Source organism: Xyrauchen texanus, chromosome 3 (genome assembly GCF_025860055.1).
Source record: "Xyrauchen texanus isolate HMW12.3.18 chromosome 3, RBS_HiC_50CHRs, whole genome shotgun sequence".
Classification (NCBI taxonomy): Eukaryota; Metazoa; Chordata; class Actinopteri; order Cypriniformes; family Catostomidae; genus Xyrauchen; species Xyrauchen texanus.
Window position 1 is genome coordinate 57,754,268 of NC_068278.1, and position 20,609 is coordinate 57,774,876.

The 20,609-nt window shown below is 36.6% G+C and overlaps 1 protein-coding gene across 2 annotated transcripts in view; it reads left to right on the forward strand.

Annotated features, from left to right (window-relative positions):
- Positions 1–20,609, forward strand: part of LOC127631821 (ras-specific guanine nucleotide-releasing factor RalGPS1-like) — a 160,019-nt gene that overhangs the window by 13,363 nt on the left and 126,047 nt on the right. For both annotated transcript variants that reach the window (XM_052110185.1, XM_052110193.1), the window contains exons 4-5: positions 8,457–8,540; positions 17,939–18,028. In XM_052110185.1, the coding sequence (XP_051966145.1) occupies positions 8,457–8,540; positions 17,939–18,028 (174 nt within the window). The remainder of the gene's footprint in view (positions 1–8,456; positions 8,541–17,938; positions 18,029–20,609) is intronic.

Genomic DNA, 20,609 nt, shown 5'->3' on the forward strand with positions numbered 1-20,609 from the left:
TTAATTGTTATTTAATTTATCTAGATATTTCCTTGAACTACACAGAGCTAAAAGTGCCCGAAGTTGAAGAAATACACAATTTAAGCATTTTTAGTACAAGCTCAATCAAGATCAAAAGTAGATCATGAGAAACATAAATTCAGTGAAGTGCTTGCCAAATATTGGTAGTGTACATTATCTTTTGTTAATCTTAAAAACATTGCAATAGTTCGAGCCTGTTTTTCCATGTTATTCCAGAATCTGCTGTGGTGTTTGTGCAAGTATTACATTATTCATCATGATTACAGTGTTTAGTAATGTTAACATGAGACACTTTTGACAATCATCCTGAATTCATCCCTGGAGCAGGCCGCTTAAATTCTATCATCATTTCTTTCCTTACACTTTTTACACCGTCCCTTAGAGCTAAGTGACCTCTGACCTGCCACAAGCGCACTTCCTGCTGATGCAAAGGAAAAACGGTAACCATGTCCAGCTGTGTCTGCTTTCACTTTCTTTACCTTCTCGTTTTCACAAGCTTGGCTGAAGTAAGGTGTACGTGTGCATGCCCTGACTCAAAATGAACTTTAGAGTCTGAATTCCTTGCAATAAAGGAAGTTGACGTAATGTCTGACTGTCTCGCAACCTCTGACCTCTACAAGCGAGTTGACCAGCCTGATCTCATGAAGATTACGTGACTGTAGCAAAATTTTTGCTAAATTACATGGTACGCTAATTATTACTTGTATTGCAGCAGTTTTAATGTGAAATGTCCACTATGTGGTGCTAAAAGCGAGTTAAACAGTTGAGGTTAATGCACTATTGAAATTGAAATCAACAAAACTGTCCTACCCTAAACCTTAAACCTAAACGATAGTGTCATAAAAGCAAATGTGAGATGAAAAATGCAATTGGTGCTTCTATGACCCTTTCAGCTCTCGTGTCGACTCGTGCTCTTCAGGACTCGTACCACGATCCTTTGCATCGCAAATGCAACACACTATCAGTTGAGCTACCGCACAATATGAATGTGCTCAAAAAATCTTGCAAATGTATTGGTTATGTAATGCAAAATCTAAAATGCCATAAGATATGTGGCCGAAAAGTAAACGTTAATGCCGTTTTTCTTATGATTTGTGTGAAAGTGAATAAAAGTAATTGTTATTGCTTCTGCACAAATGTGAAACATCATCAGGGCATTTCTTTGCGAGATTCACCTAGTAGAGTTTCATGTCTAGTTAATGGCCTTGTTTTACATCTTGATCAATCCCTAAGATTAGAATGGAAAAATGATCTTTAAATTATTCGACTGGATCCCTGGCATCATCTTGCGAGCAATAAATTACAATAAAGCATTTAAAACAGAAGTCCACAACTGTGGTGATGTAAGGAGCAGGTGTTGAGAGAGGAGCCCTTTGGACTACACACAGTGCCACGCGTCCACTTTAGTGCCCGCCGTTCTGGGAATAAAAAAGTAAAAAATATGTTTTCTTTTTAATTGGTTGATTTCATTCCAACTGTTGACTACAAGCTGTTTGACACCCACCGGTAGGGCCTAGGCCTCCTACAATTTTGTTCAAGATGTTTTATTAAATGCAACATTATCAGCAACCCCACCTGGGATTATCTGGGATTCTGGTAATTCTGCATTATATAAAACCAGAACTTTTTTTTACATTTTCTCTAGTGACATGGTCAGTCAATATCAACATGAACTCTTCAATCAAAAATACAGTATATTCATTAACGTTCAATAATATACAGCATAAATGCATCATATTTGTCTTTTTTTTTTTTTTTTGTAATCCTGTATTAAAAATCATGTATTGGTCTATAGACAATACTTAAGCATTTTTAGCATATATTAGTGCTTTTAGTCGATTAATCACGTCATATTTGTAGTTAATCATGATTAATCGTAGATATTGAAAATGCTCAAATTTGACTCTAAATATACTTTTTATATATATTTATATACATATAAATGCATTTATTTCCATTTTAGGAAGAAAAACAAAACAATATGTAAAATTATAATGCTTAATTAACATTTTCCAAAAAAAGTTTTCCACAGTATAAATATAGAAAAGCATTCAAATATCACCAATTCAAGTGGGCGTTTCACTAATTGAAAGTACTAGTCCCCACATAGGTTGCATAGTTATTGCAATGCACATTACATCTTTGAATCTCTCATCCTCTACAATATTAATCTGCCGGTAGACTGTGGCTATCTGCTTTGCTACAGCAATTGTGAAGCTGCGTTCATGATTCGTGTCAGAGCGTCAATGCCAGCGTCAATCACTCGCAAACATATTCATAATCTGCATTTTGGTGTTCGTAAGACATGATGTGCTTCTGTGGTCATTAAAATGTGCCTTATACGTTGAAAAATACTTGATTTCTGTCACAAGTTGTATTTAGGCTTGTTTTGTACAACAAATAGCATTAAGAGCTCCTTTATCCATCAATTTATCACTGACTCTGAATTACTGCTGTGTGTGTTGTGAAGTGTGTGTCAATGTAATGTCTCCGGATGGACACTTTGCAAATCTTCCAATCTTCCATCTAGTGTTTATGCCGTATTAACGGTAAATGCATTAATCGTGATTAATAAAATATTATGCGTTAAACTTTAAATAACATAACTTTTTACATGTATAAATAATATATACAGTATATTAACTAGAATGAATATATGAAGTGAAATGTATAGAATAAATATTCTCAATATTTGATCAAGGTTAACTTGATCTTAATCAGAAAAAAAAAAAAAAAAACTTTTACATGTTGTTGTTGTTGTTGTTGTTATTAGAAGTCGACCGATGTGTATTTTTAATGGACAATGTTGAAATCAGGATGTCCGATAGGCCGTTATAATGTTGATAATATACACGATTTAATATAATAGAAATGTGTATATATACAAAAATTGGCAACGCAATTTATTAACTTTCATTTAGCATTATATTTCTTTAAAATGTAACTTAATAAAAATTAAAAAATATGTTGCGTGTTTACTTGTAACGTTAGCAATTCGGCTATGCAAAAATTTCTAAAAAATTAGACCTTCTCATCGTCCGTCATATTGACAGACAGGGTCGTAAAAAGTCCATCATAATCTATTATTACCCGTCATTTTAATTTTCATATTTAAATTATAATAAGATATTTAATAGCTTTTATTTTTGTTCACATTTTTATTTTTAATCATGAACTTACAGGATGAGCATATATAAGATTATGCATTTATTTATTTCTGAGGAGTACAGATGAACAACATAGGCACCACAGAAAGCAGCTGAATATGTTTTCCACCGCAGTGACAATGGAGGCCACAAAAACACAACATTTGAACAATGCAATTTTACAAAAAACATATATGACTAAAATATGAACAAAACACAAAAACAATGTACTGAACAGAACTCAATCGACAACTCAAACCTTCCTCTTGGTCCGCATCGACTTAAACTCACCTGTGCGTAATCAAACGCATCAAGGGAGACTGATGCTGAGATGATTGCCATTAGATTTTGCGTCTTTGTCTCGGACAGACGACTTTTCGTGGCAGTCTTAATTTGTTTCTGGAGGCTGAACCCAGCGTCAAGCGCCGCATCGCCCACCACATGAAAAGAGATGCAGAAAGCATCACAGAGGGGCGATGTTACCAGTTTGCCACGTAAAAAAGTGGGAGGTTTGCACAATAAACATTGAAAACATGTATTTGGCAGAGAGAAAAAAAGAGAAAGCGCTGACACGAGTCATGTGATGACCCTTTACACGTTTAAATATCACTCACTTCATAGACTTCAATGTATTCTGCAGCGCTGACGCGAGTCATGTGATGACCCTTTAAACGTATAAATATCACTCACTTCATAGACTTCAATGTATTCTGCAGCGCTGACGCGAGTCATGTGATGACCCTTTACTCGTATAAATATCACTCTCTTCATAGACTTCAATGTATTCTTCAGCGCTGACGCGAGTTATGTGATGACCCTTTACACGTTTAAATATCACTCACTTCATAGACTTCAATGTATTCTGCAGCACTGACGCGAGTCATGTGATGACCCTTTACGCGTATAAATATCACTCACTTCATAGACTTCAATGTGTTCTGCAGCGCTGACGCGAGTCATGTGATGACCATTTACACGTTTAAATATCACTCACTTCATAGACTTCAATGTGTTCTGCAGCGCTGACGCGAGTCATGTGATGACCCTTTACACGTTTAAATATCACTCGCTTCATAGACTTCAATGTATTCTTCAGCGCTGACGCGAGTCATGTGATGACACTTTACACGTATAAATATCACTCACTTCATAGACTTCAATGTATTCTGCAGAGCTGACGCGAGTCATGTGATGACCCTTTACACGTTTAAATATCACTCACTTCATAGACTTCAATGTATTCTGCAGAGCTGACGCGAGTCATGTGATGACCCTTTACACGTTTAAATATCACTCACTTCATAGACTTCAATGTATTCTGCAGCGCTGACACGAGTCATGTGATGACCCTTTACACGTTTAAATATCACTCGCTTCATAGACTTCAGTGTATTCTGCAGCGCTGACACGAGTCATGTGATGACCCTTTACACGTTTAAATATCACTCACTTCATAGACTTCAATGTATTCTGCAGTGCTGACGCGAGTCATGTGATGACCCTTTACACGTTTAAATATCACTCACTTCATAGACTTCAATGTATTCTGCAGCGCTGACACGAGTCATGTGATGACCCTTTACACGTTTAAATATCACTCACTTCATAGACTTCAATGTATTCTGCAGCGCTGACACGAGTCATGTGATGACCCTTTATAAATATCACTCACTTCATAGACTTCAATGTATTCTGCAGCGCTGACACGAGTCATGTGATGACCCTTTACTCGTATAAATATCACTCACTTCATAGACTTCAATGTATTCTGCAGCGCTGACACGAGTCATGTGATGACCCTTTACTCGTATAAATATCACTCACTTCATAGACTTCAATGTATTCTGCAGCGCTGACACGAGTCATGTGATGACCCTTTACTCGTATAAATATCACTCTCTTCATAGACTTCAATGTATTCTGCAGCACTGACACGAGTCATGTGATGACCCTTTACACGTATAAATATCACTCACTTCATAGACTTCAATGTATTCTGCAGCGCTGACACGAGTCATGTGATGACCCTTTACTCGTATAAATATCACTCACTTCATAGACTTCAATGTATTCTGCAGCGCTGACGCGAGTCATGTGATGACCATTTACACATATAAATATCACTCACTTCATAGACTTCAATGTATTCTGCAGCGCTGACACGAGTCATGTGATGACCCTTTACACGTATAAATATCACTCACTTCATAGACTTCAATGTATTCTGCAGCGCTGACACGAGTCATGTGATGACCCTTTACACGTTTAAATATCACTCACTTCATAGACTTCAATGTATTCTGCAGCGCTGACACGAGTCATGTGATGACCCTTTACACGTTTAAATATCACTCACTTCATAGACTTCAATGTATTCTGCAGCGCTGACACGAGTCATGTGATGACCCTTTATAAATATCACTCACTTCATAGACTTCAATGTATTCTGCAGCGCTGACACGAGTCATGTGATGACCCTTTACTCGTATAAATATCACTCTCTTCATAGACTTCAATGTATTCTGCAGCACTGACACGAGTCATGTGATGACCCTTTACTCGTATAAATATCACTCACTTCATAGACTTCAATGTATTCTGCAGCACTGACACGAGTCATGTGATGACCCTTTACTCGTATAAATATCACTCTCTTCATAGACTTCAATGTATTCTGCAGCACTGACACGAGTCATGTGATGACCCTTTACACGTATAAATATCACTCACTTCATAGACTTCAATGTATTCTGCAGCGCTGACACGAGTCATGTGATGACCCTTTACTCGTATAAATATCACTTACTTCATTGACTTCAATGTATTCTGCAGCGCTGACGCGAGTCATGTGATGACCATTTACACGTATAAATATCACTCACTTCATAGACTTCAATGTATTCTGCAGCGCTGACACGAGTCATGTGATGACCCTTTACACGTATAAATATCACTCACTTCATAGACTTCAATGTATTCTGCAGCGCTGACACGAGTCATGTGATGACCCTTTACTCGTATAAATATCACTCTCTTCATAGACATCAATGTATTCTGCAGCTCTGACACGAGTTATGTGATGACCCTTTACTCGTATAAATATCACTCTCTTCATAGACTTCAATGTATTCTGCAGCACTGACACGAGTCATGTGATGACCCTTTAACTCTATAAATATCACTCACTTCATAGACATCAATGTATTCTGCAGCTCTGACACGAGTCATGTGATGACCCTTTACTCGTATAAATATCACTCTCTTCATAGACTTCAATGTATTCTGCAGCACTGACACGAGTCATGTGATGACCCTTTACTCGTATAAATATCACTCACTTCATAGACTTCAATGTATTCTGCAGCGCTGACGCGAGTCATGTGATGACCATTTACACGTATAAATATCACTCTCTTCATAGACTTCAATGTATTCTGCAGCGCTGATGCGTGTCATGTGATGACCCTTTACACGTATAAATATCACTCACTTCATAGACTTCAATGTATTCTGCAGCGCTGATGCGAGTCATGTGATGACCCTTTACACGTATAAATATCACTCACTTCATAGACTTCAATGTATTCTGCAGCGCTGACACGAGTCATGTGATGACCCTTTACACGTATAAATATCACTCACTTCATAGACTTCAATGTATTCTGCAGCGCTGACACGAGTCATGTGATGACCCTTTACACGTATAAATATCACTCACTTCATAGACTTCAATGTATTCTGCAGCGCTGACACGAGTCATGTGATGACCCTTTACACGTATAAATATCACTCACTTCATAGACTTCAATGTATTCTGCAGCGCTGACACGAGTCATGTGATGACCCTTTACGCGTATAAATATCACTCACGTTTGCACATTAATCATTGCTCTTCACAATCACAAAAGTCACCGATTATGGTTTCAAAATGGTGAATTTCTCCTAAAGGTGAGGAGTTTGGATCCCTGAAATTATAATTTTTTTATTAAATTACATTTTTTAAATTACATTTATTTATTTTGTGGAATTTTATAATTTTCCACGGCACACCCGACAACCGGCACAGTGGTCGGGAAACACTGTTTTAGATAGCAGTTTCTGTTTAGTCTTCCCATTTCTGAGTAATTATTTGCATACAGAAATTATAATACATTTGGAAGAAGGAAATAACAACAGTGCACACCATAGTCTAGCGTACACCGACGGTATGTACGCTTTATTAATCCAACTAATTACAGTGCTCAGTGCATAACCTATGGCATTTACCTATATTGCACATGAAGCGCTTTTACTTTGAAGTTACTCTATCATTAAAAGGAACTGTTGAGAAGAGAGAGAGAATGAAACACCTGAGCACTTGAAACATCATGCGCTCATTCTTGTCTGTCACGGGACTATTTAAGTGCACACCTGTCTATTGTGGTAACACGATGCCACGTAATAACCAAAATTAACTTTTATTGGTCGTTTACACGTCTCAGATAGCTCCTTAACTTGCAAGCAAGGCAACTTATGAAACGACTGGGCCAAACAGGAAATTGTCGATCATTTAAAAAAATCAGACAGTTTAATAGAAAAGACTGTGTGTTTGGACCTTTGAGAACGTGGAAGAAGCAACATTTCTGTCTTATTGTATTGATTTTGGCCTTCTGATTTTGACAAACATGATCATATTACCATAGAAGAGTTATCTCCTGAAAACCTTATGAACATAACAAGCTCAGATATGCATAAAATGTTCCTAAAATTGTTAAAATCATATGTTATTTCTTTACTCTCAGTGCCAGCAATCATTCGTGACAGTGTTTAAGTTGTCACTAATTGTGACCACATTAGTTTAGGTGAACTATCGAGCACACTATACAAATTAAATAAACTCACCGGATATCTGTTATGTCTAGTCCCTAAGTGCTCTTGGGGGATGAATGTTGAAAAAATAATCCAAACAATCTAGAGAACTATCTATTGACAGAGAAAACTTGAGATTTTAACATAAAGCTGAAAGAATGTATGAAATCGTCATTTTAAACAGGGTTTGGTTACTTTGTTTATAAATATAGGGGCTCCAAATATTTAGAAACTCTTCATTTTTTATAAAGACCTACTGTCAGTCAAAGATGATGCATGAGTATGGTTCAAAGGTACCATGGTGTTATTGCCATTTGATACGATCAATATACCAAGGTACATTTTGTAAGGGGAATATTTAAGAGCCATATAAAAATAACAGAGCTTTTTGCTTTTAAAGAGTCTTAATCACATTGTGTTGTTATCTGTGTTGTTCTGCAGGAGCTTGCTAGCTGTGGCTGGAACAAAAAGGAGAAACACATTTTGGCTCCCAATGTTGTTGCTTTCACACGAAGGTTCAACCAGGTAAGTATGCTTGGCATTCAGTGTGTCTGTTTTCTTTATAACTTTAGGTATTTTGCTAAACCAAAACCTATTTGTTTTACTCACAGACATAAAAAATAGCGAGTAATAGCTAAGTGCATGTCTTTGATATACATGTTACATGCAAACAGGTGTTGCTTATGCTAAACAAATCATAGTAGTGTTCAGGTCTCTGCAACCAGACGAGGAAGTCATCCAAATATGGGCAGAGAGAATCGTTCATTGTAATTATAAGGCCTGCACCCCTGAGTCTCCTCTTTACTGTTGTACATGAAACTGGGGTTGAGCGGGTAGAATTCAATGAAGCTGTCAGCGGAGGAAATGTGACTCTGATGTACTTATCCTCTTGTTTAGTTGTACATCTGGTCTTCCACATCTCTTTCTGTCCTTGTTAGAGCCAGTTGTGCTTTGTCTTTGAAGACTGTAGTGTTTATCTTTTAGATGAAATCATGATTGACTGATGAGTTTCTAGAGAAAGCGGTTTCTTTTTTGCCATTTTTGACCTAAGATTGACCTGTAAGACATGCCAGTCTATTGCATACTGTGGCAACATTTGTGTGTGTGTGTGTGTGTGTGTGTGTAAGTGCGGGGGAGACGAGGGAGAGAAATGGGGCTTTTCAACCAAAATTGAAATAAATGTAGGATATTATAGAAATTGTTTGTCATTCTTATCCTATGAAATTAACCAATGTCTATGTTTTAATTGGTTATTTTGTTGTGGTAGCCTGTAGGTATCTTTGAAATAATTTGGCGAAGTGATATGGAACCGTTATGCTGTCAAGACATGGAAATACTTCATAGCTGTGTGTGTACTTCAACCAATCAGAAGCATTCAAAAGAGCCGTGGTATAATTCATCATAATCTACAGTAGATCATTAAAACATTTGAAACGTTTTCTTTAAAACTACAGCAAACTATTGACCCTTTTTTCAGAGTTATAAGCCATTAATTTTAGGCATGCCAACTGAAACAGGAAATCTTTAAAAACACCTTCAGAACTTACAGGGTTAATATATAATTTTGCTCTAATTTGCAACATAGCGCGCGATACAGCCGAACTGTTCAGTATAATTCATGTAATATTTCCTCTGGCTTAAGATTGTACCTCTGGGGCTGTTAAATCTTCTGTTCACGACTGTATGAAGCTGTTCTAGCAGGTGTGTGTGTGTGTGTGTGTGTGTGTGTGTGTGTGTGTGTGTGGGGGTGGGGTGGGTGTGTGTGTGTGTGTGTGTGTGTGTGTGTGTGTGTGTGTGTGTGTATATTATACATACATATATTTGTGCTGTCATTCATTACATTTTTTAATCGCATATTTTTTTTTTAGTTAATCACAGAAAGTGCTGAAATTGGACACTATAGTGTATACTACTTTTCTTGTCCCCATATTGGTTGCATATTCATTGCAATTGGTATTACATCCATTAATCTCACATCCTTCACTATTAATCTGCCTGTAGACTGTGGCTATCCACTTTGTTACAGCAATCGTGACGCTGCATTCATGATTAGGGCGATGTCATAATCCAGCTCCACTTTAACTCCATTGTCGAAAAGCGGTTCCAAACAAAAACGTATGTGTTTTTGTGATAGTTAAGATTTGGTGTGCTTCTGTGGTATTTAAAACATGCCTAGGCTGATAAATACCTGATGGACTTGAAGTCCCATCTGTGCTTGTTTTGTACATCAAACTGTGTTAAGAGCTGCTTTTTGCTTCATTATATCACTGACAGGGAAGCGCTGTCAAAGATTATTTTATTTAGTGAGATTACATCCTCTGCCGCTCTATCATAGGAGAGAGCGTAATAGTCTGTGGGACCACCACATTATGCTGTTTTATGCTTAACTTTTAGGCTCTATTTGGTAGAAGTATTCTGGCGCTCTGATGTGTGCCACACCATTTTTTAATTAATCAACTGCATTAACTCTAATATATATATATATACCTAAAGGATTATTAGGAATGCCTTGTTGTTGTTTATTGTAATTGGTATGTCTCGTCACTGTCATGACTGCTATGTTGCTCGGAACTGCACGCAAGAATTTCACCTACTGTTGCACTTGTGTACATGGTAGTGTGACAATAAAGTGATTTGACGGGCCGGTCTGAGTATTTCACAATCTGCTCAGTTACTGGGATTTTCATGCACAACCATTTCTAGGGTTTACAAAGAATGGTGTGAAAAGGGAAAAACATCCAGTATGCGGCAGTCCTGTGGGCGAAAATGCCTTGTTGATGCTAGAGGTCAGAGGAGAATGGGCCGACTGATTCAAGCTGATAGAAGAGCAACTTTGCCTGAAATAACCACTCGTTACAACCGAGGTATGCAGCAAAGCATTTGTGAAGCCACAACACGCACAACCTTGAGGCGGATGGGCTACAACAGCAGAAGACCCCACCGGGTACCACTCATCTCCACTACAAATAGGAAAAAGAGGCTACAATTTGCAAGAGCTCACCAAAATTGGACAGTTGAAGACTGGAAAAATGTTGCCTGGTCTGATGAGTCTCGATTTCTGTTGAGACATTCAGATGGTAGAGTCAGAATTTGGTGTAAACAGAATGAGAACATGGATCCATCATGCCTTGTTACCACTGTGCAGGCTGGTGGTGGTGGTGTAATGGTGTGGGGGATGTTTTCTTGGCACACTTTAGGCCCCTCAGTGCCAATTGGGCATCGTTTAAATGCCACGGCCTACCTGAGCATTGTTTCTGACCATGTCCATCCCTTTATGGCCACCATGTACCCATCCTCTGATGGCTACTTCCAGCAGGATAATGCACCATGTCACAAAGCTCGAATCATTTCAAATTGGTTTCTTGAACATGACAATGAGTTCACTGTACTAAAATGGCCCCCACAGTCACCAGATCTCAACCCAATAGAGCATCTTTGGGATGTGGTGGAACGGGAGCTCGTGCCCTGGATGTGCATCCCACAAATCTCCATCAACTGCAAGATGCTATCCTATCAATATGGGCCAACATTTCTAAAGAATGCTTTCAGCACCTTGTTGAATCAATGCCACGTAGAATTAAGGCAGTTCTGAAGGCGAAAGGGGGTCAAACACAGTATTAGTATGTGTTCCTAATAATCCTTTAGGTGAGTGTGTGTATATGTATGTATATGTGTATGCATGTTTATGTGTATGTATATATATATATCTATATATATATCTATCTCATTATATACATGCATATATACATACATTCATACACTATATACATGCATATATACATACACTATATACATGCATATGTACAGTATATACATACATATATATATATATATATACATACAGTATATACATGCATATATACATGCATATATACATGCATATATACATGCATACAGTATATACATGCATATATACATACATACAGTATATACATGCATATATACATGCATACATACATACAATATATACATGCATATATACATGCATATATACAGTATATACATGCATATATACATGCATATATACAGTATATACATGCATATATACATACATACAGTATATACATGCATATATACATGCATATATACATACATATATACAGTATATACATGCATATATACAGTATATACATGCATATATACATACATACAGTATATACATGCATATATACATGCATACATACATACAATATATACATGCATATATACAGTATATACACGCATATATACATACATACAGTATATACATGCATATATACATACATACAGTATATACATGCATATATACATACATACAGTATATACATGCATATATACATACATACAGTATACAAGGACAAGGATACCAGTGTACCAAACAAACAGAGGTTGATATCTATGTAAAAAAACAAGTTCATAAAAATCTCCCTCACCATCAGCTTTAGTTGTAAAATGTATTTTGTAAGGCAAACTGGAACGTTTTACTGAATCAGTCTCCTACACGGAAATTAATTTTGACATTTTAATATGTAGTTTGTCATTTAAACATGGTGATGTTGTAGGATATTACGCTTGGAGAGTCATCAGTTATAAAACCAGAGGGAAATGTGGAACTCATGCTAGTTTATAAGCATTTGACTATAAATTTGTCTTAACAAAATTTGTGGTTTTAAAGTGGTTTCCAAATCTGCTTATTGATGATGTTTCAGCCTAGCATTAATTCAATTTTAAATGTGAAATATCACGTGTCAATTTTTCCACAAGATTTGTCAAAGCACTGTAAATATCCAAAGCAGACACTAAATGAGCCACTTTTACAGTTATGCCGTCTGTTTAATGAGGGAATTTGTTCATGTTTTCACCCAAGAGTATCTGGAAACAACATAACAGCATCTAGATCCCCGCTGAACATTTTCTCTTGAACAGAATTATGCACACTAAGAGAATTTCTTCTTGGCTGCTGATATCTTCAGTTTTATGACATCATCCAGCCGAACATGATACCAGGCCTTCAGAAAGAAAAGGCTTTAAACCACATTTCTTGGCCACCCAAGAGTGTGTCTTGTTTAAACAATGCCTTTGTAATTTCATAAACTGTAAAGTGCTCCGTTGCGACCAACCCCTGTGGATGTTCTTGTTTTAAACATAAATCTTTTTTGCTTAAAACAAGAAACAACTATTTGCTTAATTCAAAACAAGTCGTCTTTGTTTATTTTATAAAGCATACTTTTTCAAAATGTGTTTTTTAGATTTTTTTTTTTTAGACCATTTGTCTGCTATTAAGAAATTTGGTAAGAATCATCTAGAAATGCTTCTGTCTAAAAAAAAAAAAAAGTCTAAGTTCTTCGGAAGATATAAGCCAATACATTTTTGAGTGTGGCCCACAATGTCTAATTGGCCTGTATCTTGTTAGCACAATTTCCAAACTTCATAAAAAATGGTACACATGTAGAACTGGACATTCCGAAGAAACATGCCAAATTTCATCCATTTTCGATATTAGGGGGCACTATAACTGAAGACAAACTATTTATTTTCACCAATACAAATGTTTTCTCAGCATCACCAGGACCTTTCTTTCAAATGTCTGCAAATTTGGTCATTTTCATAACTTTTTCATTCAGCTCTGACTCCGATGATTGCTGCTTGTGGTTATATTTATACTATTTTGATTCTCAAGTTAATGCATTTCATTTTAAGGATGTTTAGATAATATTACTGGAAAACAAGGAAACAATCCTGAGTTAGTAATTGATTTTTGTTTTTGTTTTTTTGCAGTGTAGTGAGATCAGATGGGCATATATATATATATATATTAGTGTACATGGAAACATTTTGGTCTGTCGTCATGCCAACTGAGTCCAAACAGTTGTCTTAAATACATTTTTGTAGCACTCATTGCCAGTTTATTTTTTATAGCTGGGTAACAGAAGCTTTCAAGCCATTTTTAAGGCCATATGGGTAAGAATTAACCATATGAGCTCACACTCTTTCATAATGGGGGTCTCAGCTCTACGCTATAGTAAAATCCACTTTACAACCACTTTGGAAAAAGAATCATCATCTCAGGGCCAAGACATGTAAGTGCTTGCACCCCTTGTCTCCCCAGGTTTCTATACCAACCCAAAATCTTACAATGTGCAAATGATTTGATAATGCGCTATTGGCGAAGACCTCATTGCACAGTTGGTTAAGCAGATTTTTTACATTCTAACCTAAAACACAGCTGCCTTAGCATAATACGCTTGCCATGATCCCTACAATTGGAGGAATCCTTGACTTTTTGGCCAACATTTTCATGCATATAACTCCATGACATGACTGTAGAACATTTATCTTAATAAAGATTACACTGAAATTGCATTTATAAACAAAGTAGATGTAGTTCGGGAATTTTGTCAGAACTTTCAGGATCATACCACTCACAGGACCTATCCATGCTTCCATACGACCCATAGAAGATTAACTCCAGGCTGGAAAAAGTGATCTTCCAATGGGAAGATGTTTGCTCACTTTCCAAAACCTCCCCTGTGTTTTCTTTTTCGAACTTTTTCTGTGGCCTTGGTTCATGAAGACATTTTCCTGTTAATTCTCTCCATTGGGATTTCAAAAAATTCTAAAATAAGAAGTTCTAAGCCATTAACCAAGCCAGCTCCGAGACTAATCCGTATAAATAAATAAAAGAATGAATGGTAAGTGGTAAATGGTAAGTGGTCTGCACTTATATAGCACCTTTTTAACCTTAACGGTATTCAAAGCGCTTTACACTGTGATTCATTCACCCATTCATACACACATTCATACACCAATGACTGCAGAGCTGCCATGCAAGGTGCTAGCCTGCCATTGGGAGCAACTTGGTGTTCAGTGTCTTGCCCAAGGACACTTCGGCATGTGGAGTCATGTGGGCCGGGTATCGAACCACCAACCCTACGATTAGTGGCCAACCCGCTCCAACTGAGCCACAGCCGCCCAAACCAGAATTATTTGAAGCATTGCAAATTACGTTGTTGAATCAGAGTGACTCTACATTATTTGCTCTGTTTCATGGGAGTGTTTAGTCATAACGATTTGCGTTTAGTTTGGCAGCCATTTATGTTTCTAAGGAAACGGCAACTACTTTGGAATTTTCTTCAGTGTTAATGGGTAGTGTAGTAATTCACAGAAGCAGATCCTTCAAGTCCTTATGTTGCGAGGTGGAGCTGCCATGGGTTGGAATTTTTGATCCAGCACACCCCACAGATGCTCAATCGGATCATGCTCCTCAAACCATTCCCAAACAAGGTGTACAGTGTGGCAGGACGTATTATCCTGCTGAAAGAAGCCACAGCCATCAGGGAATACTGTTGCCATGAAGGGGTGTACCTGGTCTGCAACAATGTTTAGCTAGGTGGCACGTGTCAAATTGACGTCCACATGAATGGCCGGACCCAGGGTTTCCCAGCAGAACATTGCCCAGAGCATCACACTCCTTTTGTCGTCTTCCCACAGTGCATCCTGGTGCCATCACTTCCCCAGGTAAATGGCCATCTATGTGATGTTAAAGACCAGACGTCCTTCTTCCACTGCTCCAAGGTCCTGTTCCGATGCTGGCATGCCCATTGTAGGCGCTTTCGATGGTGGACAGGGGTCATCATGGGCACACTGACCGGTCTGCGTCTACGCAGCCCCATATGCAGCAGGGTAAAATGCTATGTGTGTTGTGACATATTCCTACCATAACCATCATTAAAATATTCTGTGACTTGTGCCACAGTAGATCTTCTGTTGGTTCGGACCAGATGGGATAGCCTTCGTTGCCCTCTTGCATCGATGAGCCTTGGGCGCCAAACACAATGTCATCGGTTTGTTGTGTGTCCCTACTCTGACCACTGTCAGTAGGTACTTGGTACTCACCACTGCTGACTGGGAGCACCCCACAAGCCTTTACATTTCAGAGATGGTCTGACCCAGTCATCTGACCATAACACTTTGGACCTTGTCAAAGTTGTTCAGGTCTTTACTTGCTTTCCATCTTATCTACCCAGACCTTGACATTTGGCCTTGTTAGGAGATGATCAACATTATTCGCTTCACCTGTGAGTGGTCATAATGTTTTGGCTCAACAGTGTATCATCTCTTGACCTCTGTATCTTCCTCTGAATTATACACCTATTCGGGTCACGTACACGCCAATACATTTTTGGTTACCTATGGCATATTTTTCCATAATATGCATCACTAGAAAGTGTTTCAGGGCATTTTTGTTGGAAAAATCAATGTGTTTTTAAAATGTTTTGGTATGGACATGGCCTCAGTTGAGCTTCAAAACTGTGGATCTTGCTGATATGGTCACTTTAAATTTTTTTATTCAGAATGATTTTTAGATTTTGGTATATTTGGTGATGGGGCCATTGATTCATGGAGCTTCGCACAGATTAAAATCATCCTAAAGTTATTATCCAATATGTAAACAAAAGCAAGAAAAATGTTGACTATGAATATAATTAATTTAATCAGAACCTTTAACCTTTCATCCACACTATGCTATTTTCCTCCACTGAAAATGGAGCGTATCGGAAATAGATTGGTGTGAATGTGGCCTTATGTAGCTACCCATATGGGCAGTAGACAGAAAGACCGCTCACTATATTGTGGACCAGAGCCAACAGTATGTAATTGTAATATTTGAATTCTAATCAGTGTACTCGTCAGTTGAGGTGGTTTGGGCATCTGGTAAGGATGCCCCCGGGAAGCCTCCCTAGGGAGGTGTTTCAGACACGTCCAGCTGGGAGGAGGCCTCGGGGAAGACCCAGGACTAGGTGGAGAGATTACATCTCCAAACTGATCTGGGAACGCCTCGGGGTCCCCCAGCCAGAGCTGGTTAATGTGGCTCGGGATAGGGAAGTTTGGGGCCCCCTGCTGGAGCTGCTGCCCCCGCGACCCGACTTCGGATAAGCGGTTGAAGATGTATGGATGGATGGACGTTTCCAATTGTAAATTAGAACGATTTTTACACAGACTTTCGAGTTTTTCACATAGTATCTTTTTTTCTTGTCTTTTACTTATGTAGAGACTTGATTTAGAGTTTAGATTCCTTTATGTAGCCGTATGCATGGTGTGTCAATCAACATATAGTGGATTTGGGACACGCAGTAAGTAGCTGCCGATTTCAATCTAAATCTGCCAGGCTCAACAGCGCCAATTAGTTTACCTTTCAACAATTTTCTTGATTTTGATCCCCCCTGTGTGAAACGTAATAGTCTACAGTTTTGTGGAATTTATTGTGGTTGTGTTCTTTAACTTTTTTTTTGCTGCAGTCAGAATCTGTCAGACTTCATCTACTTGATAATTTCGTTTTTTTTTTTCATTTGGCATCTACTTGTGTTGGAGTCTTCGCCAAGCGAACTCTGTGTGCCCAGCGTTCAGTGCTCTCTTTGCAATTATAATCAGACCTGAGTGTCTTGTTTTCCAGTCATTGCATAACTAGCTTTTCCTCCATATTCCTCACATTTTATGGAATTTTTTCCAGCGTTTTGGTTTTCGTCCATCCGAAATGTGTTTTCCACTAGATATTGTTGGACTCGTGTTGAGTTTCTCTTCAGTGGAAAAGTTCCATTGACTCTTTCAAAATTTGTCAATTCTCTCAGAGATGTGGATTTATCGTCCATGTGTAAAGACACGCAGTTGTTTTCCATCAGTTTTTAAGTAGCTGTCTGAACCTTCTGAGTAGATCCTTCAACTTACAATTGAACTGCTAATTATTTGAAGATATCACACTTTGTTGAAGCCAATGTTACATACTTTACACCTTTGCTGAGACGAGCATTACTCTTACAATTTCTCATATTTAGGGTTAGGGATTGGAGCAAATGTACAAATCTAGTTTATCCAATGATATACTGTATATACTTTTTTTTTGTGCATATTGACTTTACTCCCATTTTTCTCCCTTGTTTCTTTAGGTAAGCTTCTGGTTAGTACGAGAAATCCTAACTGCTCAAACGCTGAAGATCCGTGCAGAGATCCTGAGCCATTTTGTCAAAATCGCAAAGGTACGTTCACTAACAGTTGTTTAAAAAATTATTATTATTATTATAACACACTTTAACCCTTAAACCAGGGGTTTTCAAAGCCTTAAATAGTAAGCCCAATACACAATAAAGCAAGACACGTTGATTTCAAACTTTGAACATTATTTTGTATTTATTTTAACAAAGTTCAAATTAAACTGGAAAAAAATAAGTGCATTTAAAATGTGTTGTTCAACTTTTTGAATGATGGCTTTACAACATTTGTGAACATCTCTCTGGCAAAGAAGCTTCATCCGTGCATTCTCTACCCATTGGGTGTTTCGTTATCCAGGAAAATATGTAATGTGTGCGAATAAATTCATTTTGTTCCCTCCTTCACGATATATTTATCCAATTACTTCGGAAACCTCGGGACAGAGGGATCAGTGAAGATTCTTGCTATATTGATTTTGCATGGAAAATGTAATTATTTAAAAAAAGAAAAACTTCAATCAAATACATTTCTAAATTCAAATTGCACTCCAAACGAAATAAATAATAAAGTGATAAAATAATATATATTAATAACCACCTTTCCATTTACCGTCAGGCAAGAATCCGTCTAAACATGCAGGTGGAAAATTACTTACACAAACGAAGACATAAAAACACGTTTTTGTATAATTTGATACATTTTGTATTATTTTATATAGTTTATATTATTTAACAGTCTGCAGAGATGCGTTCACAATAAACTACTCTGTGGAAATAAAGTGAACAGAACTCAAAGCACCTCCTGAACTGATATGTCGGAGGTCATTTGCAGCACTCATAAAAATGTTTAATCGGAAGGCTGAAACAAAGTGTGAGATCCTTAGATGCGTGTGGTCCATGAGACTGCACGCCTCTATGGCAAGCCGGTTTAACATTTAATCATTTTAACCTACCAGTCTCTATTTTCAGGCTACTAGTGCTTATTTTTTAGATACTAGTATCTATTCCATTAAGTACTAGTACTTATTCATTAGCTACTAGTGCTTATTCATTAGGTACTAGTGCCTTTTCTTTAGATACTAGTACTTATTCATTAGATACTAGTCCTTATTTATTAGATACTAGTACTTATTCATTAGATACTAGTCCTTATTTATTAGATACTAGTGCTTATTCCAATAGTGTCTAGTATTTAATTATACCCAACTTGTTAAGAAAAAATAGAACTATTGCTTATTTTTTAGTTACTAGTAACATTTTAGATCAAAGATATCCTTACCTTAATAGATACTAGTACTATTTAAATAATCAGTATGCAAATAATATGTTGAATATTAATGAACCAACTGTATATTAAGGGGAGATGACAGGAAACGGAAGGAGAAGAGGAGAAAGAATTAAGGTGCAACATATGGCAAGCCGTTTTAACATTTAATCATTTTAACCTACTAGTCTCTATTTTCAGGCTACTAGTGCTTATTTTTTAGATACTAGTATCTATTCCATTAAGTACTAGTACTTATTCATTAGCTACTAGTGCTTATTCAACAGATACTAGTGCTTATTCATTAGGTACTAGTGCCTTTTCTTTAGATACTAGTACTTATTCATTAGATACTAGTCCTTATTTATTAGATACTAGTACTTATCCATTAGATACTAGTACTTATTCAATAGATACTAGTACTTATTCAATAGAAACTAGTTCTTATTCATTAGATACTAGTACTTATTCATTAGATACTAGTAACTATTAATTAGATACTAGTACTTATTAATTAGCTACTAGTACTTATTCAATAGATACTAGTACTTATTCATTAGAAACTAGTTCTTATTCAATAGATACTAGTACTTATTCATTAGAAACTAGTTCTTATTCAATAGATACTAGTACTTATTCATTAGATACTAGTACTTATTCATTAGATACTAGTAACTATTAATTAGATACTAGTACTTATTAATTAGCTACTAGTACTTATTCAGTAGATACTAGTACTTATTCATTAGAAACTAGTTCTTATTCAATAGATACTAGTACTTATTCATTAGAAACTAGTTCTTATTCAATAGATACTAGTACTTATTCAATAGAAACTAGTTCTTATTCATTAGATACTAGTACTTATTCATTAGATACTAGTAACTATTAATTAGATACTAGTACTTATTAATTAGCTACTAGTACTTATTCAATAGATACTAGTACTTATTCATTAGAAACTAGTTCTTATTCAATAGATACTAGTACTTATTCATTAGAAACTAGTTCTTATTCAATAGATACTAGTACTTATTCATTAGATACTAGTACTTATTCATTAGATACTAGTAACTATTAATTAGATACTAGTACTTATTAATTAGCTACTAGTACTTATTCAATAGATACTAGTACTTATTCATTAGAAACTAGTTCTTATTCAATAGATACTAGTACTTATTCATTAGAAACTAGTTCTTATTCAATAGATACTAGTACTTATTCAATAGAAACTAGTTCTTATTCATTAGATACTAGTACTTATTCATTAGATACTAGTAACTATTAATTAGATACTAGTACTTATTAATTAGCTACTAGTACTTATTCAATAGATACTAGTACTTATTCATTAGAAACTAG